At 44.2% G+C, this 24,999-nt stretch overlaps 1 protein-coding gene across 1 annotated transcript in view; it reads right to left on the reverse strand.

Annotated features, from left to right (window-relative positions):
* Nucleotides 1–1,648: 1,648 nt before the first annotated feature.
* The window catches only part of LOC148519703 (protein kinase C delta type-like), a 45,947-nt gene continuing 22,596 nt past the window's right edge, over nucleotides 1,649–24,999 (reverse strand). Inside the window, exons 3-9 of the mRNA XM_088476196.1 lie at nucleotides 22,296–22,466; nucleotides 21,448–21,539; nucleotides 19,345–19,407; nucleotides 12,525–12,654; nucleotides 10,273–10,428; nucleotides 9,459–9,587; nucleotides 1,649–1,703 (exon numbers count right to left, since the gene is read on the reverse strand). Of these exons, the coding sequence (XP_088332322.1) occupies nucleotides 1,659–1,703; nucleotides 9,459–9,587; nucleotides 10,273–10,428; nucleotides 12,525–12,654; nucleotides 19,345–19,407; nucleotides 21,448–21,539; nucleotides 22,296–22,466 (786 nt within the window). The 3' untranslated portion in view covers nucleotides 1,649–1,658. The remainder of the gene's footprint in view (nucleotides 1,704–9,458; nucleotides 9,588–10,272; nucleotides 10,429–12,524; nucleotides 12,655–19,344; nucleotides 19,408–21,447; nucleotides 21,540–22,295; nucleotides 22,467–24,999) is intronic.

Raw genomic sequence — 24,999 nt, forward strand, 5'->3', positions numbered from 1 at the left:
TTACCATATTATGTTTTCATTATTAATTTTAATGTTAATATTTAATATAACGTGCATTAAATAAAATGTGCATGCTTAAAATATGTTTGCACAACATACTTAAATTATACTATTATTTGTATTTATTATTTTATTATTAAGTTTATTTTGTCCTAAATATTGGCCTAAATAAAATATTTTAGTTAATGGTCTGGCCTCCACCTCCCCTGTCTATCTAGCCAGTCTCACTCCTCCGATGTTTTTCATTATATAGCTTACTACATAATATTTTCATTATCAATTTTAATATTTAAAACTATTTTAATATTTATTATTAAATATTAATTAAATAAAATATGCATGTCTAAAGATATTTTCAAAACATATAAAATTAAAATAATACTATTATTTATTTTTTTGTTATTAAGTCTATTTTCCCTAAATCTAGAAATTGTTTTATTTACAATATAGTATTCTGCTAGTGTATATTTATATAACATTAACAATATATTGGTCTAGATAAAACATTTTAATTAAGGGTCCGGCCTCCACCTCCCCTAACTAGCCGGCCAATCTCACTCCACTGATGTTATTTAATAAGTTTACTCTCCTCCAAAGTTTTTCATTATTTAACTTTCTACATAATATTTTCATTATTTTAATATTTAATCTATTTTAATATCTACTATAAAATCTTAATGAAATAAAATATGCATGTCTAAAAATATTTGCAAAACATGTACAATGAAAATAATTATATTTATTATTTTATTATTAAGTTTATTTTATCTAAATATAGAAATTGTTTTATTTACAATATAGTATTTTGCTATTGAATATTTATATAACATTAACAACAAATTGGTCCGATTAAACATTTTAATTAAGGGTCCGGCCTCCACCTCCCCTGACTAGCCGGCCAATCTCACTCCTTTGATGTTATTTATTTAGTTTCTTTTGTCCAAATTTAGAATTTATTTTATTGTTTATTATTGCATATTTATATAATGAGACATATTAATGAAGGGTTAAGGGTCCGGCCTCCACCTCCCCTAACTAGCCGGCCAGTCTCACTCCTCTGATGTTATTCATTATATGTCTCACTATATAATATTTACATTATTAATTGAAATATTTAAACATTTAAATTGTAATATAACAAGTTATGCAACTAAGTTGATTAAAAATGCACATCTGAAAATATTAACCAAAAATTTAAATAAGACTTATTTTCTATTTTTATTATTTTACTATTTTTTTCTTAGTATATTATTTAGTATTTTTCTATTTGTATTAATATTTTGTCTAGGAAAAGAAGAGTTTTTACATTTGTTTATTACCTGACCTTACCTTAGTTAATTAGACGCTGTGAGTGCCTCAATCTCTGTCTCCAGTACTTTCAGAGCTTTGGAGAACATAAGTGTGTTAACTGATGATAGGCGATGTTTGCCACATTACATAACTCGGACTGACGGTGGGGCCGGATGTTCTTATCGGACTGATCTTGTATTGCAGCTTCTTATGAATGGAATGGATGTTAACTGATGATAGGCGATGTTTGCCACATTTCATAAGTCGGGCTGACGGTCGAGCTGGATGTTCTTAAGCGGGCTGATCTTGTATTGCAGCTTCTTATCAATGGAATGGAATGGAGGGCTGCCCACTCCTGTGTTTGATATTTATTCCTCCAGCATCTGGGGAGGTGGAGGTCCCTTCATTGGTGGCTGCAGGTAAAAGACAGACAAATTGCACAAAAAAGAAGTAAGGGAAATCTTCTGGACACATACGATAACTAAGGTCTATCTGTAACTAGTGCTGCATAAAAAGTCTAATTTCTTCAGGGTTCATAGGGCTCCACAGGGGGACACTGGGGTGTAGGTGGGACCAGGAGGACCGTACACCAACAGCAAAGCTTTTTAATCCCAGGATGTTCCAGTCCTTCCCCACATAACCTGCCCACAGCCTGAGGGCACTTCAGTTTCGTTGATGTCCGGTAGGAGCTGGACCACCATTATAACAGAGGGCTGCATTAAGCAGCCCAAGCTTTAATTTTATGATTTCATTTATTTTATTTTTTTTTACCAAATGGGCGAGCAGCACCAGGCTTTCCTCCAGATGTCTGTGCTGGTGCCCTATCACCCCTCCACAGCGCCGTTACACCAAGCCTGTGCTAGGTACTCCCGGTGGGGCTCCAAGGGGGACGAGCCAGCAGGCTCCCTGAAACCCAGTCTGCAGCTGGGAATCCAGGGTAAAGGTAAGGCGGTTAAAAATGCCACCTTGCTGATTCATACTGCAACCTCCTTGAAGGAGACCACAGATAGACGTATAGAAGCATGTCATAAATCTATATACTCTCTTACAGGAGCTATTACTCGTCCTGCTAGGGCTACGGCCTGGGTGGCGAAAACCATTGAGAATTGGGCAGAGGCCCTAGAACAGACTTTCCCCCTGATGCTTTGAGGGAACAGCTGTCCTACAGATCTCATTTTAGAGATGCAACCTTCTACTTAGGTGAAGCAGCTATGGATATGTCTCTCCTGGCCTCCAGAATATCTGCCACTTCGGTAGTGGCCTGCCGTATTGTTTGGCTATGTTCTTGGAAAGCAGATTCAGAATCAAAACAGGCTCTAGAGTCTCTGCCTTATGCAGGAGACATCCTATTTGTTCCAGAATTGGATAAAATTGTGACTACTTTGGCGACTAACAAGATGGTGTTCCTGCTCTTTGCTCTTTGCTGTCATCGTTTAGGTCCTTTCACCCTCAAGGCAAAGCCAAGGGTCAGTCCTTTCCACGGCAACAAACATCAGCCAAGGCTTCCAAGCCTAGGGCCAAACAAGCCTGGGCTACTAAACATCCACCTGCCAAGTCTGAGGACAAGCCTACAGTCTGACGGGGAGGGCCTCTCCATGGGGGTTCACAGGATGGGAGGCCGCCTTCTTCAATTCACCCAAGTTTGGCATTAAACTACGTCAGATGCCTGGGTAAGATAAGTGGTCTCCCACAGATACGCCCTCTCCTTCCCCAACAGTTCTTTTGCACAGGACCTCTATTGGACTCAACCAGGGCCCTGCTGCTCCAAAAAGCCATTCAGTCCTTACTGAATTCAGGAGCAATAATTCGGGTCCCCTCCTTACAACGGGGCAAGGGCTATTATTCTACACTTTTCTTAGTTTAGAAGCCCAAAGGTTCTCATTGACTCCACCTCAAGTCTCTGAACGTGTTTATCAGGGTGCCCAGGTTTCGTATAGAAATTCCCCTGTTCTATTATCCTAGCTATGAAGCCTGGAGATTTTATGGTATCCCTAGACATTCAGGACGCTTACCTACATGTACCTACAGCGCCTTCTCATCAACAATATCTCTGGTTTGCTACACTGCAGCAACATTACCAATTCCAGGCTCTGCCGTTTGGCCTCTCAACATCCCCTCTGGTCTTTATCAAGATCATGGCAGTTATGGTGGCCTTTCTTCGTCGTGAAGGGATTAAACTGTTCCCGTACTTAGACGATCGCTTTCTGTTGGTAAGCTTCCCAGAGACTCTCCATAGCCATCTGCAGGTAACCATTGCCTTTCTACAAATGCACGGTTGGCTGATCAACTGGAAAAAGTCTTCCCTGACACCCTCTCAAAGGATGGTACATTTGGGAGCCCTCCTGGACTCTCAAGTTCAGAGAATCTTCCTGACGGCGAACACGATTTCAGTGCTACAGGACGGACTACTCAGACTGCTTCACAATCGCAGAGTGTCAATTCACTCTGCAATGCAGGCCTTGGATAAATAGTGTCCACCTTCGACATGGTAGAGTTCGTCCAATTTCACTCCAGGCCCCTCCAACACCTGATCCTTTGCAGGTGGAATGGGGCTACCCCTTCTGCTGAAATCCCAGATGATGAGCCTCCTCCCAGAGGTTCGCCTGTCCCTAGCGTGGTGGCTAAAGACTTCCTATTTGAACCAAGGTTGTCCCTTTTGGATCCCGGACTGGGCTGTCCTCACCACAGATGCATCCTCGGAGGGTGGGGCGCAGTAAACGGCCAGCACTCCTTCCAGGGCCCATGGTCCCCAGTCGAGGAAGTGTTGTCAATCAACATCATGGAACTTCGAGCCATCAACAGAGCTCTCACTCTGGCTCCGAATATTCTGAAAAACAGGCCAGTACAAGTATAGTCCGACAACGCCACGGCTGTGGCCTACCTCAATCACCAAGGGGGCTCTTGAAGTCAGTCAGCAAAGTCTCCCGCATTCTCACTTTAGCTGAACGCAATCTCCCAGCCATCTTTGCAGTGTTCATCCCGGGGATTCTCAATTGGGAGACGGATTTCCTCAGCCGTCAAGACATGCATGCAGGAGAATGGTCTCTACAGTATATCCAGAAGTCTTTCAGCTTCTAGTGGACAAATGGAGTCTTCTGGAGGTGGATCTCATGGCCTTCAGACACAACAACAAACTTCCAATTTATGGAACCAGAACAAAGGACCACGACACGCCTTTCATAGAAACATTGTCTGTGAAATGGAACTTCCATTTAGCATATCTCTTCCCTCCATTATCCCTGCTTCCTCGAGTGCTTCGAAAGTTCAGACAGGAGGTAGACATAATCATGTTAATAGCTCTGGGCTGGCCCAGACATCACTGGTACTCCATAGACGTTTCTATTCAGCTTCCTTTATGAGTAGACCTGTTGTCTCAAGGTCCATTTCTACATCTGGACCTAACCTGTCTGTCTTTAATGGCTTGGCTCTTGAGACATCCCTCCTAACGGCTAAGGATTTTTCCAGCTCTGTGGTCCAGACTATGCTAAAAGCATGTAAACAATCCTCAGCCAGGATTTACCACAGAATATGGCATACATATTTCCAATGGTGTGCTCCAGAAACTATGACCTTCAGGTGTTTAAGGTTTCTAGTAGGGATGTGCAGGCTCGGATAGGTTCGAATTTGCACCACGAGTTCGGATTTTTGTCTCCAAAAAACGGGACTCAGAAAGAGGCAAAATGTCATCTTGCATGGACAAACATCATCATTCCTGGACTTGTCTCTTTCTGAGTCCCGTTTTTTGGAGGGAAAAATCCGAACTCGGCGTGCAAATTCGAACCTATCCAAGCCTGCACATCCCTAGTTTCTAGAATTCTTGCCTTTCTTCAAGCTGGATTGGATCTAGCCCTCTGCCTAGCATCTCTGAAAGTGCATGTCTCTGCTTTGTCTTTTTGGTTTTTAGTGCAGAATTGCTGCTATGCCGGGTGTTTAACCCTTCATGCAGGGTGTTCTACGAATACAACCTCCCTTTGTCCCTACTCTGGCTCCATGGGATTTGTCAGTGGTGCTCCAAGCACTTTAAGAGCCTCCATTTGAACCCCTGGAATCAGTGGATGTCAAGTGGCTCACTGAGATGACTCTGTTTCTTCTGGCTATAACATCTGCCAATAGGGTATCGGATCTAGGGGCACTTTCATGATGCTCCCCCTTTTTGATATTTCATCAGCACAGGGCTGTTCTTCGAACATACACCAGGCTTCCTTCCCAAGGTGGGTTCTCACTTCCAGCTGAATGAGGAAATTGTGGTTCCGGCCTTTAATTTACCAGACCTCTCGACTGGTGAGGCCTCTTTGGATGTGGTCAGTGCTCTAAAGATCTACGTGGACGTACTGCTTCCATCCAGAAACCGGACTCCCTCTTTGTCCTATATAGATTCCACATGAAAGGATGGCCAGCTAACAAACAGATAGATTTGCATGACTATCTCACAGGCTTACACGCAGACAGGCCTTCCGGTCCCGACTACAGTCTCTACTCATTCTACTCGCTCTGCAGGTCCCTCGTGGGCAGCCCGGCATGACACCTCAGCTGAACAGCTATGCAAGGCAGCCACTTGGTCTTCTGGTCTTGGGTTTTCTTCTCCTGGTCACTTGTTTCATTCTCTGTGTGAGAGTGTGATTCATCATTGTACCAGTCTTCCTTCTCTCCTATCCTGCTCCTGCCTTGGGCTTGTTAACAAAACTGAAATGGTCTCAGGCTGTGGGCGGGGTATAGGGGGGAGGATCGGAGCATCCTGGGATTGAAAAGCTTTGCTGTTGGTGTCCGGTCCTCCAGGTCCAACCTATACCCCAGTGAAGACCCTATGGACTTCGAAGAAAGAGAGTTAACCAAGGTAAGTTTTACCATAAGTCTACTTTTTTTGTCTTCCCTGTAGTGGAAGCATAATCAATTACAGCTGTGACATTATTGCTGTCTTATGCATTGTCATTACTACGTTTCTGATTACTCCCAATGATATAAGTTGTTTTATCCTGTGACAGCTGTTTGTATCCGACCAGTTCTAATCCAAGGTATATGTCTGTGGGCACAGGGTCTGGGACCACTGGGCTGTAGATGAAGCTGTGTTGAAATTGGCGAGTGCTTTAATGATGCTTATTGCTGGAGTAGACTCTGGGGGTAACGAGCTAGACAAATAACCTGGCTGTAAGTGGTAACACTGGAATTGGGAATACTGAATATTGGTTTGATACCGGTGGGACTGAACTCCAGACTGGACTGGTGACACTTGAACTGAACACTGGGCCAGAACCGGTGGAACTGGACACTGGGCTAGAACCATTCGACGAGAGCTGGACACCGGGCTGGAACCGGTGGTACTTGATGCTGTGGTAGCAGTGGAACTGTAGCTGGACACCGGGCTGGTACCACTGGTGCTGGATACTGGACTGGGACTAGTGGTATGTCAGCTGGACACTGAGCAGGCCTTAGTGGAACTGGAGAAAAGACAATGATGGAGATGTTGCTGTACACCAGTGGTGTCAAACTCGGGCCCTTCAGCTGCAGTGAAACTACACATCCCAGCATGCACTGCCAGACTTTTGCTATTACGGCATGCTAAAACAGTGGCAGGGCATGCTGGGATATGTAGTCCCACGGCAGCTGGAGGGCCCGAGTTTGACACCACTGCTGTACACTGAGCAGTACTCAGCGGTGCTGGAGGTATTGCTGTACACTGAGGCCGGGAACCCAGCTACAAGATAAGATCAGCATGTCACCTATGGCTAATTGCCTGTCCGGATGCTGTGAATCCTGAGAAGAATAGCTGTGATCCCTCCAAGTGCATTATGTATTATACAGGGAGCAGCATACGTCAAATCAATCATTTTAATAATACATTTTTCTCTGATATCAATGTAGCTAGTAGAATATATTCTATTCTATATTCATATTTATATGCCAGTCATATGACTTGTGCCGTGCTTGGGTACCAAACTTATTCACAAGGCACCCAGTATCTACCCAAATAATTTATCTAACTTATTCATGTTCCATATGTCTATCATATGCCTACGTGCATATATTTATATTCTGTTTATTTATACTAATATTAACACTTGTTATTTTTAGGACACACTACATCATCCTTGGGCAGCAGGGATGGCATAGTGGTTAGCACTACTGTCTCCCAGCACTGAGGTCATGAGTTCAATTCCTAGTCATTGCTGACCCTAGTGTGTGTGTGTGTGTCCATTTGATAGGGAGCATATATTGGAGCATGAGCTGATGTGAATTACTGAAATATACTGTTAAGCCATGTGGAATATGTGTGCTATATACATAACGGCTAATACATAAATATATATTTATACTAAAAGTGTATACCAACACTCCACCTGCATAATTTCACAAGTAGAGGGTTGGTTTTAGGCAAGGAAGAGAACATTTAAAAAACATGAAATTACTGTTGGAAATTGTCAGTGTTGGAGGTCAGCCGCTAATGAGGTACAGTCCATCTTCTAGCATTCCCCCAGGCAGCAGAACAAGAAAAGTACTTGAGTTTTATGTTTTTATTCTTTCCTAATTTAATAAACTATTTTCAATTATCTGGATGTCAATATTTTATCCTCTTGTTTAATAAGCCTGGTGAGTCGTCTTTGTGTCCTTAAAGAAGTTGCATGTGCATTAGGTTTTGTTATTTTACTGCTACATTTAAGCAGATTATTAGGTTTACAATAACTCTTATGAAATGAGGTTGATATTGTATTTTGAGATAAGTCAGGGATGAGACTTCCTAAAGAGTTAGCTCTCCAGGCAAATCTTAAGGAGCATTCACACTGGGCAATCAAGGAAAGACAGTACGATTACGACATCGTAATCGTACCGTCGTTCCTGATCACCTGTAGTGTCTGCACTGAACGTTCAGATGTTCAGTGCAGACACGGTCCATCATTCCTGAACATGCCAATCTGTAGTTATCGGCAGATTCACCTGCACGTTCAGGCGATGGACAATGTTGGAAACGACGAGCGGGCGTGCGCATCGCTGGTCGTTTCTCACATAAAAGTGCACGACTTGTGCACGATTACTGAGCGATTGCACGATTACTATGTCGTAATCGTGCAATCGCTCAGTAAAATCGGCAAGTATGTACGCACCATTAGTGGTGGCAGAAATGGGTATTAAATAGGCAGTGCGAGATACAATTATGAGGGAATTTTGTCATTCTTAAGACACACATCCACTAGACGATTAAAGTGAGTGATTGAACGATAACAATATTGTTAGATAATCGTTTGAAAATCTTTGGTGAGTTAGAAAGCTATCATCGTACAAATATGTTGTACAACCTGACAATAACGTCAGGTTCAGCATGTTTGCAGATGATTGATGTGACCACTGCTCGTTCAGTGTAGGCACATCACAGACAGACAAACGACTGCACGATTACAATGTCGTAATCGTGCAGTCTTTTGCCTGTCGTCTAGTGCAGGGGTTCTCAAACTCGGTCCTCAGGACCCCACACAGTTCACATTTTCCAGGTCACCCAGCAGGTGCACAGGTGTATTCATTACTCACTGACACATTTTAGAAGATCCACAGGTGGAGCTAAGTATTTGACTTGTGATTAGATTATGAGGAGACCTGGAAAACATGCACTGTGTGGGGTCCTGGAGACCGAGTTTGAGAACCTGTGGTCTAGTGGATGTGTGCTTTTAGATGACCTTATGGTTTTGTTTTGACTAACCCTTACGTGCTGATGTTTGTCTTGTTATAATTAGAACAAACACGAGTGGTGATAAAAGCCCAGTGTCTATTTGAAAATGTACTAAGAACCTATAATTTAAAAAAAATGCCCAGTGTCTGGTAACACAACATAATGCCAACACCTCTCCCCATGAAAGGATTTATACCAGTGGTTCTCAATCTCAGTCCTCAGAACCCCACACAGTTCACATTTTCCAGGTCACCTAGCAGGTGCACAGGTGTATTCGTTACTCACCAACACATTTAAAAAAAATCCACAGGTGAAGCTAATTATTTCACTTGTGATTCTAATTATTTCACTGGTGATTCTGCGAGGAGACCTGGAAAACATGCAGTGTCGAGTTTGAGAACCTGTACTTTAGACTATCCCTCCCATGACTCCCATAATCTAATGAGGGTTGTGATTAGCAGGTGAACATGATGAGATTCCTATACGGTACCTTCCAGTTCTATGCACTTACTCTGCCGGGTATGAATGGAGGCTGTACTCGCAGATCTTCTAACGCCAACCAATCCATACCCGCGAAGAAAGGATGATAACAAATTTCTCCATTTACTCCCAGACGGATCTGAGGATCTGTACACAGGAGCTGAAAAAAGCAAAAAAAATGCATCTGAAATGACAGTTCAGCTATAATTTGTTCCCTTATAACTACATATTTGGTAGCTATATAATTAATTCAAACAAGAAAGCATTAATCTTTTACCCTAATCAGAGGATGTGCATCTAATTTACACTAAAACTAGGATAGAACATGTCAGTGGTAAAGTGACTCCTGCAGCACTGATAGATCTGGCTTGGAGTTTTCTTCAGTCACCACTTGTATATGAGTGTTAGATAGGTGAAGGGGGCGTGGCCTCTCAAAAGGGGGCGTGGCCTTAAAGCCCCCCCCCCCTTTCATCACTGCCGGGGGCCCAGAGTGAAAAGACGATGACTGTTTCAACATAAGTTTTCCCACCCATGGGACACTGCGGCTCGTGAATTTAGACAGCAGCCGTCCATCTGTTTCAGCGGGGTGCCACCATAAGTGCTGGGCACACTTTAGCATTTCAAAATCGGGCAGGGCGCGTTCTTTGCTAAAACAGCCTAGCGGAAACGCTATAATACAGATAAGTTCTCCATTTATAGATGACTGATCGTTCATAGCAAGAATAACTACAAGACAGGTACTAGAGAATGGAATGTGTATGAACATAACATACTGATTATAGGGACACATTGTTCATGATATTCTTGTAGGTAATGCTGAGTCCCAAGTATCTACTCACACTGACCTGTTCAAGGATGTCTTCTGCAATAGGACTTAGGTGACAGTCCGGCAACACAGAGAGCTTGCAGAAGAGCCGGGGTTTTCCTGTGGTCAGTTGGAATAGTACCACCCCAAAGGAGAACCAATCTACCCCGGCATCATACTGCTGTCCTGAGAGCATCTGTCAGTAAGAGGAAAACAGGTCACTAGGTTAGACGGTATTATAAATAGGAGAACACAACTGAGCCGTGAGCACTGTACAATAGTCACATAAAGGACACAAAGAGGGACAGTACTTCATACTACATGGAAGTACAAGGTATCATACCTGCTGATATTTTGGCTGCTGCCTCTGGGAGGGGGCAGCAAGAAGTGAGGAGGGGTGTGTGGTGCAGCAGTTTCAACATTGTGGACCCTCCTTCACTATGCAGTGCTGCAATTCCTGGCATTGTACAGCGAGGATGGCACCACAATGATGGGATTCAGTGATAATTACATAATGAAGCCACCCATAGCAGACCGTACTGTACCATAAGCACATAGAGAAAGTACCAAATATTACTATCACACCACAGACTGGGACAGACAGTAAGCAGGGGCCAGGGTAGGGCAACTCGCTGAAGCTAGCAGAAGTCCGGGGTGGGAACCCATTTAGACACGGTCAGAGGCAATGATGGGGAGGAGACAGTGGAGCAGAGCACTGGTGACATAGGGGTACATTTACTAAATTGAGAGTTATTAGAAGTGGAGATATTGCCCATAGCATCCCGTTGTTTGTGCATGTGCAGTGCAGGGAAAATGCCCAGAGTCTATAACTCCGGCGCTGGCCGGGCACAGATCAGAGCGCTGCCGAACAGAGAGGAGGGGGCCCGTGATGGAGACTGCACTCGGGCCCTCACCTCACTAGAAACGCCCCTGCTTCCAGCTCTATGTCCTTGTCCTGTATTGTCTAGTACTGTAAGTCACTGTTTTCTTTTTCGCTAAGTTTTTCATGTACTGTGTAAGACGCTGCGGAACCATTGTGGCACCATATAAATAAAGGATAATAATATGGTGGTCACTTGGATGCTCTCTGTATTGTATGACAGTCACTAGGGTGGTAATTCTTCTTGGGATAAGCGCACACCTACTACCATGGCCAGGGTTCTGTCATTCTTTTAGTACATGTATGCACAGGCAATATATATATTTTTATTACCTTGTTCTGCTTTACAGCCAGCCAATCATAGGGCCTTATTCAGAGATGTACGTTAACCCAATGGTTAGCGCACATCTAAGATGGTGGGTGTACTGCGCATTTGCAGCCCATTGCCTGCGAGTTCTCAGTCTGATTGACAGGCTGCAGCGTTTGGGAGGCGGAGCGGGGACGTTCCCTGGCAGCATTCCCGGAAACTGGGGGGTGTCGCCCAGATTCTGAGGCAGGGATGAGGCCACGGTCTGTGACAACATTTGCGACTGATGGTCGTGATTGTTCCGATGGTGACCAGGGCTGCGACCTCAGTCACAGCGCTGGGATCACGCAGATGCAGCAAGGACGTGTCTGACACCACTTTCTTTATTTGCATTTGAAATGGACGGAATTGCACAGCCGCTTGTGTGCGCTCTGCAATTCCGTCCATCACTGAATCAGGCCCATAAGCCACCAGGAATGGGAAAAAGCCTGTGATTGGCTGGCATGAAGGGAAATCCTTATTAGATGCAATTTAGATCATTAAGCAGTGACTGTGCATAGTATGCAGGTTGCTCATTTCTTATGAGAATCTTTCATCTTTTATTATTAGTACGTTAGAGGATGATCACCCAGTGATAAAATAGGATTTAACACATTCCGCATCTGTAAATTGGGTGTTTCTGTGTTTTGAATCATATTACGTAGTGTTCACTCTAGGTCCGGCAGCGGGCAGGGCGCCGGACCTAGAGCTAGGACACTTCTGTGCGTGCCCAAATAGGGGGCATGACCAAAGAAAAGGGGGCGTGTCTTTATGACGCGTCCCCTTTTCGTCACTCCTGGGGGCGTGCCCGGCACTTACGGACATGCCAGGCAGCCCCCAAGCTGGCATCCATTCACCGGTGGTGACTGCTGTGCCGCCGTTTTGACTACCCGCAGGACACTGTGAACCGCGGGTGGAGACAACCCGCAGGCTGGCAGGCACCCCGCTAAAACCGCCTAGCGGGAACGCTATTACGGCCACACTGGGAATCATCAGATTGGGCGATTTGATCATTGCACATGCTGCATGGTAGTGATGTACCATCTGTATAATATTATAGCCTTACCTCTGGGGCAATGTACCCTGCTGTTCCTGCAATGCCCGTGGCTCCATGAAAGGTGGTCACCGCCAGCCCAAAATCTGCTATTTTAATATGGCCGGCGTCATCAATGAGTATGTTCTCTGGTTTTATATCTCTGTAAAAGGGATATTTTGCATTTAGAATGTGGATCATAATCTGTCATAGCAAACAAATACCAAGTACTCAATGAAGAAATACAAAGTATTATAAGTGAGTAAGGCTAATTTGTGACTGTGGAAACATGCGCCACCTAGAGGATAAATGCCTATTACACCTGGCCGGATCAGGGCAGTCCATGTTATGAGGCCAGTACCAAGGACTGTGATGGGCAGTGCATCTGGGCAGAAGGGAGCAATCCCTCTGGCATCAGTGCCACCTACTGCACATCTGTCTTCTGTGCAGGCGCCAGCACCTTATTTCTCTGGGGGGAGGGTCCCATGCAAATATCTTGCACACAGGTTCCCTGATTTCTATAACAGCCCTGATGAAATGGGTGTGCGCCTTGTAGTGTGGTTGGGCTGCTGGTATAGTCCTAGAATGCTGAGGAAGCCGCTGACAAGTTGTGGAGGCAGGGAAATGTGTTATTGCCACTAAATGACACCAAGTGGTACCTATTTGTGCCCTGGAAGTTTGCTGCACTTGGAGTCCTGCTCCCCCCGGTATGGCTGCATTCTAGGTCTACACCAGCAGCCAGGAGGTGCTGAATCAGGACACCGCATACAGGGCCTGATTCAGAGCCGCTCGTAAGCGGCCGCTCGTTCGCTCTGAGCGATGTTCGCAAAACTGCACATGCGTATGGGTCGTAATGCGCATGCGCAAAACAGTCATTGCGGTCAGAAATCGTGCGCTCGTAAGACAGCGAAGGGCTGCTACTTTGATTAGCAGAATGTACCGTTTGTGGGTGGTAACAGGGGAAGGTGTTTGAAAACGGGGGAGTGGAGATCCGAGCGCAGGCATGCCTAACGGTCAAAAGGGCGTTTAATGGGAGTGCATAATTAGTAAAGGAGCATCATCGACCACGTCACTTGGTTGTCTTTCAGCCTGAACTGCTCGCAGTGATAGCGGTAAGTAAATCCTACTACAAGCACTGCGAGCAGTTCAGATGCCTTTCGATGTACCCAATTAATTTAATAAATACCGGAGATGACGTGTGATGCGAACGGCAAAGTGGCGTCTTTACAAAATAGCGAGTGCATTTTTCGGACGCTCGCTCAGACATAGAGGCGTCAACACACCGCAAAGAGTGAGCACTCAATTTAAATATCTGGCCCCTTTTTTAGAACGAGCGCCCGGCTCTGAATCATGCCCACAATCCCTATGAGAATGACCAGGTAGAGTAACCATTGTATACATTACTAACCAGTTCTTGATGAGTTATACTAATCCAAAGTTTCCTGGCCAGGAAGAAATATAAAATAACTCAGCAAGTAAAGCAACTTACATTAAGGCCCGTATTCAGTTTGAGGTGAAAACCAGTTATCGGCGATAATTTATCGCCGAAAACGTAATTTCCACCTGTTTCAATTATCCCGTATTCAATTTCAAAGACTTTTCGTTGGTGCAAAAAGTCTTTGAAAAAAAAGGAGATAAGTTTTCTCCACTGAATAGGTGGCAAAAAAAAGTGCAGAATCGGGGTTTAGGGGTGCAGGCTTGAAAAAAATAGCCTGCACCCCTGGGAATGTCCCTTAAAAGTTTCGTGTGTCAAAAAAAGTAAGAACAAAAAAATTAGGACACCCCAAAAAATGAACTTTAATTTTGGGGGTGAATAAAAATGGGGGACAAAGTTTTAAACTAGCGAAATTGATTCCAGAGGGGTTTCCATGTATGCGGCAGGTGTTTTCAAGAATGCGGGTGGTAGTGGCAGGTGCATTTTTGAAGCATTTTTTAAAATTAGTTTAGGGAATTAAAAATATGCTTACATCCATTTTCATGTACCCCAAATTTGATAGACATAGTTATTTTTCCCCAAAAAAATAGCTAAATGCTATTCTTCACCCCTTCTTATGCACCTGCCGCGGCTGTTTTAAAACCCCGACTACCTTCTGCAGGCAAAAACGGGGGTAACCATAGTGAACTCCCATGTATGAACATCTTTAGGTGGGTGCCAGGAACATTTCCCGAAAATTCCCTATATTTTTTAATACTTACATTTCCGCCGGGTCCCGTTTTCGCTGGATCCTAATTGAATACGGGCATAAAGCGGGCGCGTGCCCAATACTTTATCCATGAAAAACCTGCGATGATGAAAATTGCTGATTGTCATTTGCTTTCATACCTTACCAGATTTTCATTCCAACCAATCAACTAGTTGGCTGGTTGGACAGATAATCTTTAGATGTGTGGCCAGCTTTACTCTGGAGGTGCGAGAAAAATAGATGCTGTGATTTACTGCGTCCCATTTTTAGTCCCCTAATTGAAAAGCAAAATGCAGCGGCTGCGTAACAAACCTTGCACCGCAAGTTTTTTAAATTTCCCTCCCGCAATTGGATACCCCCATTAATGTTGCTTCACTAACAGAATAGACCATTACATGGTCTTGGACATCCCTAGGGCTGCTAACTATGGGCCTGATTCAGCAAGGATCGCTATTCTGTTAATACGCACGCTATGCATGCGTAATATCAGCTGTGAAATCGATTATTTGTAATCGCATTGCGATCACAGCCTGACATAAGGGCTCCCACTTCCCCTTACTCACATCCATATACTTGGGCAACTTAGCAAAATAATCAGTAACATCAAGTAACATCGGACCCATACGCACAGTTAGGGCAGGTCAGACCTCACTCAGGAATTGCTAACTTCAGCACACGCTATGAGGCCTCAGGCTGCGTATGGCCACGAAGTAGATCATTTATGCACACCCCTTCAATGGCCTTGCAACGCACTGGCATGCCTGCGTTCGCCCGACCACCCCCAAACTGCGCTTACTGCCAATCACTCTGCCATGGGTCTGCGTAGCCTCTGCAAGCACAGTTCCCATCATAATTGCTAGTTCGCGTACTCGCAATGCATGCGCAATGCAAATTAATCAACCGATTGTGTGCGTATTGGCAACTGCGTTCAGGCCCTATGTGCTGTGTTTTCTTATAAACCAGTTTATATATATTGTGATAATTATATGAATACCGGCTGGTGTAATTTTCCATATTGCGTGTTATTTATGTTGAATACGCTTGTGATAATAAATGCTGATTGCTAGCACTTCCTTCATCTTGATTTGTATTCTTAATTAACGCCCCCATAAATCAGCAATCGATTGTGGCAATTCTGCAATTTGCAATCGATTGTGTATAAAAATCTGCAATGTATGAGCTTCACAGATCGCAGATTGCAACCAAAAAGTGATTGGAATTGTTATATCAGATTGTCCAACATGTTGGATTTCACAGATGGATTGGGGCTGCAGATTGCTAGTGTATGGACATGATCAGCAGATTTGCAGACCGTTACTAGTAAAATGATGGGCCTTTCAAGATTGGCAGATCTGTATTTGCTGCAATCGATCTGCAAATCACTGAAAAAGATCTGTAATGTATGGGCGCAGATTGCTAGGTTGGGAAATCCTAAAATCGGGCAATAAATCTTCAAATTGTTCAATTGTGGTTTTCAGATTGCTGATGTATGGGGACCTTTACTTGTATGGGTTGAGTTAAGGGCCCCATACATTAGAGACAGATTGCCGCGATCCTGCGATGCTGGAACCCGGGATCGCAGAAATCCAACATGTTGGATTTTCTTGATTTGTTGATTGCGATCAAAAAATTATTGTGATTGTCTAATCGGGGATATTTAAAATGTAAAATTTCAGCGATCCGGTGACGGAACGCTGAACAGCGATGGTGGCCGGCCGGCATTTCCACCTGGAAACTCTGCATTTCCCATCGCATCGCCGGATCGCGACAATCAGTCGCTGATGTATGGGCACTTTAATCGCTATTTTGGAAAGCAGCAGGCAATCAGTAAATTGTACTAATTAAAATTGGTGCCAGGTGCAATACTTTTTGTATGCAGTACAAGTCTGCATTTTCTGTGGCTATTATTATAGAATATCATTATACTGATCATGGATTATTTTACTCCTTTTGGTAGTTAATAATGAGTATTGCCTTCCCTGCATTTTCTGTGGCTCATATAGAATATCATTATACTGATCATGGAACATATTACTCCTTTCGGTAGTTAATAATGAGTATTGCCTTCCCTGCATTTTATGTGGCTCATATAGAATATCATTATACTGATCATGGATCATATTACTCCTTTTGGTAGTTAATAATGAGTATTGCCTTCCCTGCATTTTATGTGGCTCATATAGAATATCATTATACTGATCATGGATCATATTACTCCTTTCGGTAGTTAATAATGAGTATTGCCTTCCCTGCATTTTCTCTGGCTCATATAGAATATCATTATACTGATCATGGATCATATTACTCCTTTTGGTAGTTAATAATGAGTATTGCCTTCCCTGCATTTTCTCTTGCTCATATAGAATATCATTATACTGATCATGGATCATATTACTCCTTTCGGTAGTTAATAATGAGTATTGCCTTCCCTGCATTTTCTCTGGCTCATATAGAATATCATTATACTGATCATGGATCATATTACTCCTTTCGGTAGTTAATAATGAGTATTGCCTTCCCTGTATTTTCTCTGGCTCATATAGAATATCATTATACTGATCATGGATCATATTACTCCTTTCGGTAGTTAATAATGAGTATTGCCTTCCTTCCCTGTATTTTCTGTGGCTCATATAGAATATCATTATACTGATCATGGATTATTTTACTCCTTTCTGTAGTTAATAATGAGTATTGCCGTCCCTGCATTTTCTCTGGCTCATATAGAATATCATTATACTGATCATGGATCATATTACTCCTTTCTGTAGTTAATAATGAGTATTGCCGTCCCTGCATTTTCTCTGGCTCATATAGAATATCATTGTACTGATCATGGATCATATTACTCCTTTCTGTAGTTAATAATGAGTATTGCCTTCCCTGCATTTTCTGTGGCTCATATAGAATATCATTATACTGATCATGGATCATATTACTCCTTTTGGTAGTTAATAATGAGTATTGCCTTCCCTGCATTTTATGTGGCTCATATAGAATATCATTATACTGATCATGGATCATATTACTCCTTTCTGTAGTTAATAATGAGTATTGCCTTCCCTGTATTTTCTGTGGCTCATATAGAATATCATTATACTGATCATGGATCATATTACTCCTTTCGGTAGTTAATACTGAGTATTGCCTTCCCTGTATTTTCTGTGGCTCATATAGAATATCATTATACTGATCATGGATCATATTACTCCTTTCGGTAGTTAATACTGAGTATTGCCTTCCTTGCATTTTTGTACTTTGCACTTGTGTAGTTATTCAGTATAAGACAACACGCTAATGGGAGCCAAACATTATCAGCCCCACATATACACCAATAGCATACAGTACTTCCCATGTGCCCAATGTCAGTGGGATAGTTGGGAGGTATTATATTCCCTTCTGCTGTGCTCTACCAAAGGTGCATGCAGCAGTGACAGGGTGGTAGGTCTACTGGAGGGAGACATAAGGGTAAGCCTACTGCTCCACACCATGGTAGTGTGGCCATGCCCTTCTGATACCCAGCCACACCACTCCATTACATGGTCACACCGCTGTCCCAATCTTTACACCTTCAGTGTTGGGAGGGAGGGCAATAAGGAGGCAGTTTGAATGGTGCCATGGCACAGGGAGGGTTGCCCTGGGGGCAGATCTGTCCATGTTCTTCCCCCAAGGTAACACCACCGCAACCTGTGCCCTCTTGGCTTCCATGCTGTGTGGGGAGAGTTGTCATGATGTCTCCCACAGTGCAGTGGAATCTGTAGTATTGCCCCTCGGATCATCGTTAGTATACTCTGAGCAGCAGCGAATGTATTTAATAATGACACTAGCAAAAAGGACAGCATATTTTGGAGAAATCAGTCTGTACCCCAAAAAAAGCCTCACTGACCCTTGAAATCAATACAGAAGAGTATTAATAGCCCTAATAAGTATTGAGTGATCTAAAATTTAGTCAAATGGCTGTTATATGTATGTTTGCATAAGTGTGAAAAAATTATATATTGCAATTTTTTCTTGAGCAAAATAAGTACTGCAGGTAAATCTGGGGTACATGTAAATGGGTGCTCGTATGTTTTGGTGTCTCTAAAGTGAAGATTTAAAAACTCAAAAAAATACACCTCCTGCAGCTTCCTGCAACCTTATACACCTGTCTCTACCTTATAGCCCCCCAAATACTAGGCCCACTGCTTTTTACCCATTTTCCAACACTTTTTACATTTTCACCCCAAAAATTACGTTTTTTGGGGGGTGAATTAAGATAATGTAACTTTTTTTTTTTGCATAATTAATCATTAGGGGAGTGTCCAGGGTGTTCAGGGTTCTGAACCAAGTCCCCACATTTGTACCCCAAAATATGGATTTTGTGCTTCGTTTCTCCTGTCCTTTGCTGGAGAAACTTTTTCGCCTGTTTTTGCCTATGAAGTTTTCGTCAAGGTGACAACTCCCGGGAACTGAATACGGAGATACTTTGAAAACAGGAGAAAAGCTGAAATCGGTGAAATCTTTTCGCCGATCGCTGCTTTTCACCTTTTTTTCTTTTCTAAGGATGTAATTACTTTCATTCATTTAACATTGTAAGAACAGTTACTTCTGGGTATCATGGTATGAACATGGGAATCCCAAAAGTGCCATTTCTTCTATACATAATGACATGAGGAGAGAAAGGTAGTTACCGATGTATGAAGCCCATCATGTGGAAGTACTGGAGACCGGAGACGATCTCTGCAGCGTAGAATCTGTAACAATAGAAATGTAACATTATTGTAATGTCCCAGATCCTGTTCTCCATGAGGATTCCTTACATACAGAATTAGTGTGTACATGGAATATATAATAAGTGTGAGGACTGTATAGATTTGCTATCTGTCTGGTTTTCCTCTGACATCTCTTCTCTATCTCACACATATGGGGTGTACACACGGTCAGATTTTCTGGAAGATATGAACAATAACGATTGCAAAAATCATTATATCATTCATATCGTTGACATGTTTGACATGCATCGATGAACGATGCGCGTGCCCGCATGTCAGATAACGATATCTGAAATCAACTGTGATTGCAGTCAGATTTGGACGATTTCATTCATTTAAATATTGTCAGAAATCGTTCATGAAATCGTTGGTAGAATCGTTCAAATCACATATAGTTGATCTAGCAAGTCTGACCGTGTGTATGCACCAATACTTAGTGTAGTGGATTTCCCAGTAGGCACGTGCATAGGGGCGCCACCTGCTGGGGGTGGCACAGCAAGCCATTCCCTTCACTCAACCCCGCATCAGAGCAGCTGCTGATCCTTTTTTTTATGTAGCAGTACCAACAGGAGATGGGGGAGGGGGGTCATGGGTGGCAAATGGGATCAGTGCAGTACAGGTTGTGCCATATTTATGGGACCATAAGTCACAGGTATAAGACCCTTATAAAGGAGGTGGTGTGAATGTACCAGACAGCCACTGCATAGTTACTATAGCACCAATCTGCTTACTTCCTCCCCCATGGCCAGGCTCTCCTCCTATCTGGTCCCGCAGTGTGTACATAAAGAGGTGCAGTAGTTATTACATGGTCTCTGATATATATTGGGCAGTGACTCGGAGGTGGCTATTCAGATGTAGGAGATACACTGTCTGATGGGAGTGTCACATAACTGGTCATACACTCAGAGGCTTAAATGCTTACATTGATGGCCATAATCTGATGGAGAATGGGCTCCTAGCATGGGACAAGAATCTACATACACACAAACTGTACATCACAGTCAGACATAGGCTTGTACACCAGGGGAAGGGATGATACTAGCATTAGTATAAAGTGGCAGACGCAACTACGGCAGAAGATGGTAATGCGGTCTCAGAAGAGTGCGACTGACTCAGCCCCATACTGTGTATATGGGGGATAGAGAGACACATTGTGGGATGGGGAGAGTGTAAGGGAGCTATAGAGAAGGGAAATAAGGACAGTGTATGCAGGAGAGAGTGAGAGATTAAATGATGAGTGACCAACAAGTGGGGAGGGGATAACATATATTGCTCATGTGTGTGTGTACATGTGTGTGTGTGTACAAGTGTGTATGTGTGTGTACATGTGTGGCTTTGTATCTACACGTGTGGCTGTGAATGTGTACATGTGTGGATGTGTATATGTGTACATGTGTGTGTGTACATGTGTGGCTGTGTGTGTGTACATGTGTGTGTGTACATGTGTGGCTGTGTGTGTGTACATGTGTGTGTGTGTACATGTGTGGCTGTGTGTGTGTGTACATGTGTGGCTGTGTGTGTGTACATGTGTGAGTGTGTGTACATGTGTGGCTGTGTGTGTGTACATGTGTGGCTGTGTGTGTGTACATGTGTGAGTGTGTGTACATGTGTGGCTGTGTGTGTGTACATGTGTGTCTGTGTGTGTGTATATGTGTGGCTGTGTGTGTGTACATGTGTGCCGGTGTGTGTGTGTACATGTGTGTGTGTGTACATGTGTGGCTGTGTGTGTGTGTGTACATGTGTGTGTGTACATGTGTGGCTGTGTGTGGTTTCTGTCCTATTTCTTCTTTTCTATCTGTAATGTGGTTGTACCTTATGGAACACACAATGTGGTGATCAGTGGTGGCCAGTGCTGGTATAGTCAGTAGGGTAAATGTAATGAAGGCAGCGTATGATAACTGTTCTGCCACTGCATGTATTACATAATGTATCTCATTCCCCACACTGTAAGCTCCTATGTCTCACATTGTCCCTCGCACATAATTACACAGAGGCTCACGTCAGCTCATTGATGGATCTTACCTTGCAGCGTCCATCTCAAGACGGCCTCTTTTCTGCAGGAGCTGTAGTAGGTCTCCTCCGCTGGCATAGTCCATGATGATACCTAAATGCTCCTATCCCAGGACACAGACAGAACAGTCACATATGTGCTATTTACTCTAGCACAGTCATTTATTCTCCATTTACCTGGTCTGGGTGCCCAGAGCCTACAGCAGGTACCATACTCTCCACCATATTACACAGTGACAATTACTGTATGATATGTCGTTTTGAGGCATATTGCAACGATATGTTGTACAGATCGCTGTTGGCCGTGCTGTATGGTCAGTCAGAGGATATCATGAACGATGTGGTGCGCATCGTGTAGTGTGTACGACCAACCGGGCAACCAGGGGATATGTCGTTCCGATTTGGCTTCTGAAGACGCCTGGTTGTTCTAGTGTGTACAGGAGCAACGATAAATCATATACAAACCTCACATTAATTTGTTCTTCGCTTGAAGGATTACACAGTTTGTACACTCAGTATTGTTTGTTCTGGGATGAAGGGACATTGGGACGTTAAAGATATTTTCAATGATGTTAAGGAAAATCGTGCAGTGTGTACACCCATCCAAAAGACCATAAGATATATTGGTCCAATCTTTCCTCTGTCGACATCACCTGAACTACCAGGTATCTATACAATGATCGCATAGTGTGTGCAGGAGAAAAGACTAATTGGATACAATCCTCTGACATGATATATTGTGCTGTCGTTTGGAAGATTGCATCGTGTGTACGGTATTTATTGCTTGTTCGGGGATGTAGGGAAAGTGGAGTGACCATCGCGTTATTTGCATGTTGTTCTGATGTGTATTATGGTAATACCTCGGTCTGGAATGTCAGGAGGCTGTGCATGAGGAAGGGGCTTCCTGATGTAGCTTGCAGAGCTCTCCTCTCCATCTCTGCGCTGCCCACTTCTCTCCCTGACATCCCGATCTTCTCCAGGAGCTTCATGGCGACGTTCTTCTGTGCCACCCTGTCGTATGCCAGCAGGACCTGAATGTGTCAGAGATATAGATATATTACAGGGTGGGGAGCACAAATGGCCGTTCCAGTGTATAATGAAATATTATGAATATAATTAATGAGGACTATTTGCACTGTGAATACTTTCCATATATTAGACACTAAAATGAGCTCCTAAATGTGATGCAGGTGGTGACATCAGCTGCTTACATAGGCTGCCTTCAGTCCCGCCCACATTCATAACGTTACCTATAAGGAAGACGCCCAACCAAGAGGGACTCTCAACCTAGATCTCTGTTTCCATCTGTTGAACAGTGACTCTAATGCCTGTAGTGCGAATAACTAGCCCAGTCTGCAGGATATCCCTGACCACATAGCTCTTTCTAAGGAATATAAGTGTTGGCAGTGGCAGGAGGAACATTGTTGTGAGAAACAGCTGCACTATCTATTCAACAGCATAATTATTGCTGGGAGAGAAGCCTCCCGCACATCTGTATTACTTAGGTGAGGCACTTAAGCTAATTGCGGCGGTCGAAATCCCAACGCCGGCATCAAGACAGGGTTAGGATACCGACACCTATTGTTAGGTATCCTAACCCTCCCCCCTCTTCCTACCCTAACCCTCCTTCCCCGGTGCCTGAAACTAACCTTCCCCCCTAGTGTCTAAACCTATTCCCCCCCGCCACACCCTAAACCTAACCCTCCCCCCATAGTGCCTAACCCTCCCCCCATAGTGCCTAACCCTCCCCCATAGTGCCTAACCTTCCCCCCATAGTGCCTAACCCTACCCCCATAGTGCCTAACCCTCCCCCCCATAGTGCCTAACCCTCACCCCATAGTGCCTAACCCTCCCCCATAGTGCCTAACCCTCCCCCCATAGTGCCTAACCCTACCCCCAGCCCCGCTACTTACCTTCCAAATACAAGTCTGAAATATCTCTGCTTCCTTCTACTTTGCTGTGTTTTATCAAACCAAATGTGTATATTGCACTATTTGTACAGCTCTATGCTACTTTATGTGTCAGAGTGGTAATAATTTGTTATCAGACTGACTAACAAAACACAAGTTACGCTACTGTTTGCACTGTGATGTAATTTAGGATTGTGTATTGTGTGGTGCAGTGGGTCTGAGTACATAGATGCTAGTACATTGTACACAGCAGCACTGTAAATACCAGGTTACATAATATTGTGCCATGTCATTTGTGGAATGGCCATGACACTCCCATGATGATCCTACTAGAACGATCAGATTCGTACATACACAACATCACTGCCCAGAAACACCTATCTCACGGTTAGTGTAGTTTGTCTGAGCATGGATCATTCTGTACATAATGTTGACCTCCGTCTATGTGTTATTAGTCTGATTAGCTGTATGCGCAGCTGCCAGTTTCTTTCTATAACCAATAACTGGTGTGGTCGCATGTAATGTGACTGAGCCAGAAGTGCTTCATCTGGCAGGGCTGCATTATCATGTGACCACACCAGCCCTCCCCCGACTTCAGCAGGGGGGATACGTTCTGCACAAGTGGTCTGTGACTGCCAACATCACTGCCAGAATCACACCCCAGAATGCCTTGTGAACAGTGCACTGGAGGTCATGAGGGGTCGAAAGTAAAAGTGCAAGGAGGGAACATAGGGCCTGATTCAGACCCAATCGCAAGCCTCGGAGCGAGAGAGAAATTCTCTTGCTCCGTGGCTCACTACATAAGGGCGGTTGTCGATGTTGATCGACAGCTCGCCCCATTTTGTAGGCGTGGTGGGGGGGTGGCTTCACAAACGGAGGCGTACCCATGCGAACGCTTGCCGTTTGTGGGTGGCCCCATTGACATCACCAGTGATGTCAGTGGGAGAGCTTCCGGCTCTGTTAGAGCCAGAAGCTCTCTGGGGCTTGCGGCCACGAGACCCTACCACAAGGGTCTCGTCGCAAGCCCGATGGTCGCGATGGTCTTGACCATCGCTACCATCATCCTGGCCACTCGCAATAGCTGTGGGTGGTTACCCACAGCTATGCGAGTGTGACACCCATGAAACGGACACCCCTAGGACTGTGAGGGGTTAATACCACTTTGGGCAAGGAAGGAGTTAATACATGTCTCCCCAGCATGTGTGAAGCAAGGGGACAGCTGGTGCTGATTGGATGAGCCTGTCCTGTCTCTCAAGCTGGGGGGTGTGGTCAGGTGCCCGCGAAGAAGAGGGTGAAATATAGAGGGCGTGCCAGGAGCTGAGGAGAAGTGTGGTGTGCAGCACGAGGACAGCGGGCAGAGACCGCCAAGCTGCAAAGCTCTAGTGGAGTGTGGAGCAGCCGAGCCGGGAGCGTGGACGCGGAAGATAGACCGGGTCAGGTGAGCCACAGCAACGAAGAGCAGCACACCATTAAGGCGTCCAGCGCAGCAGCAAGAGCCGCTCGTGGAGGTACACAGCCACAGTGGCAACACGCAGTACAGGGTAATCATCCCCCCTGCCCCATACCACAGCAGCAGCCATCATAGGGTAACTTCAAAGCACCCTCATTTCAGTTATACTACTTATAAGAGAAGTCGCTGTCCTATTGTGATTTA

This window comes from Taudactylus pleione, unplaced genomic scaffold, assembly GCF_031769625.1.
Source record: "Taudactylus pleione unplaced genomic scaffold, aTauple2 ptg000184l, whole genome shotgun sequence".
Taxonomy (NCBI): domain Eukaryota; kingdom Metazoa; phylum Chordata; class Amphibia; order Anura; family Myobatrachidae; genus Taudactylus; species Taudactylus pleione.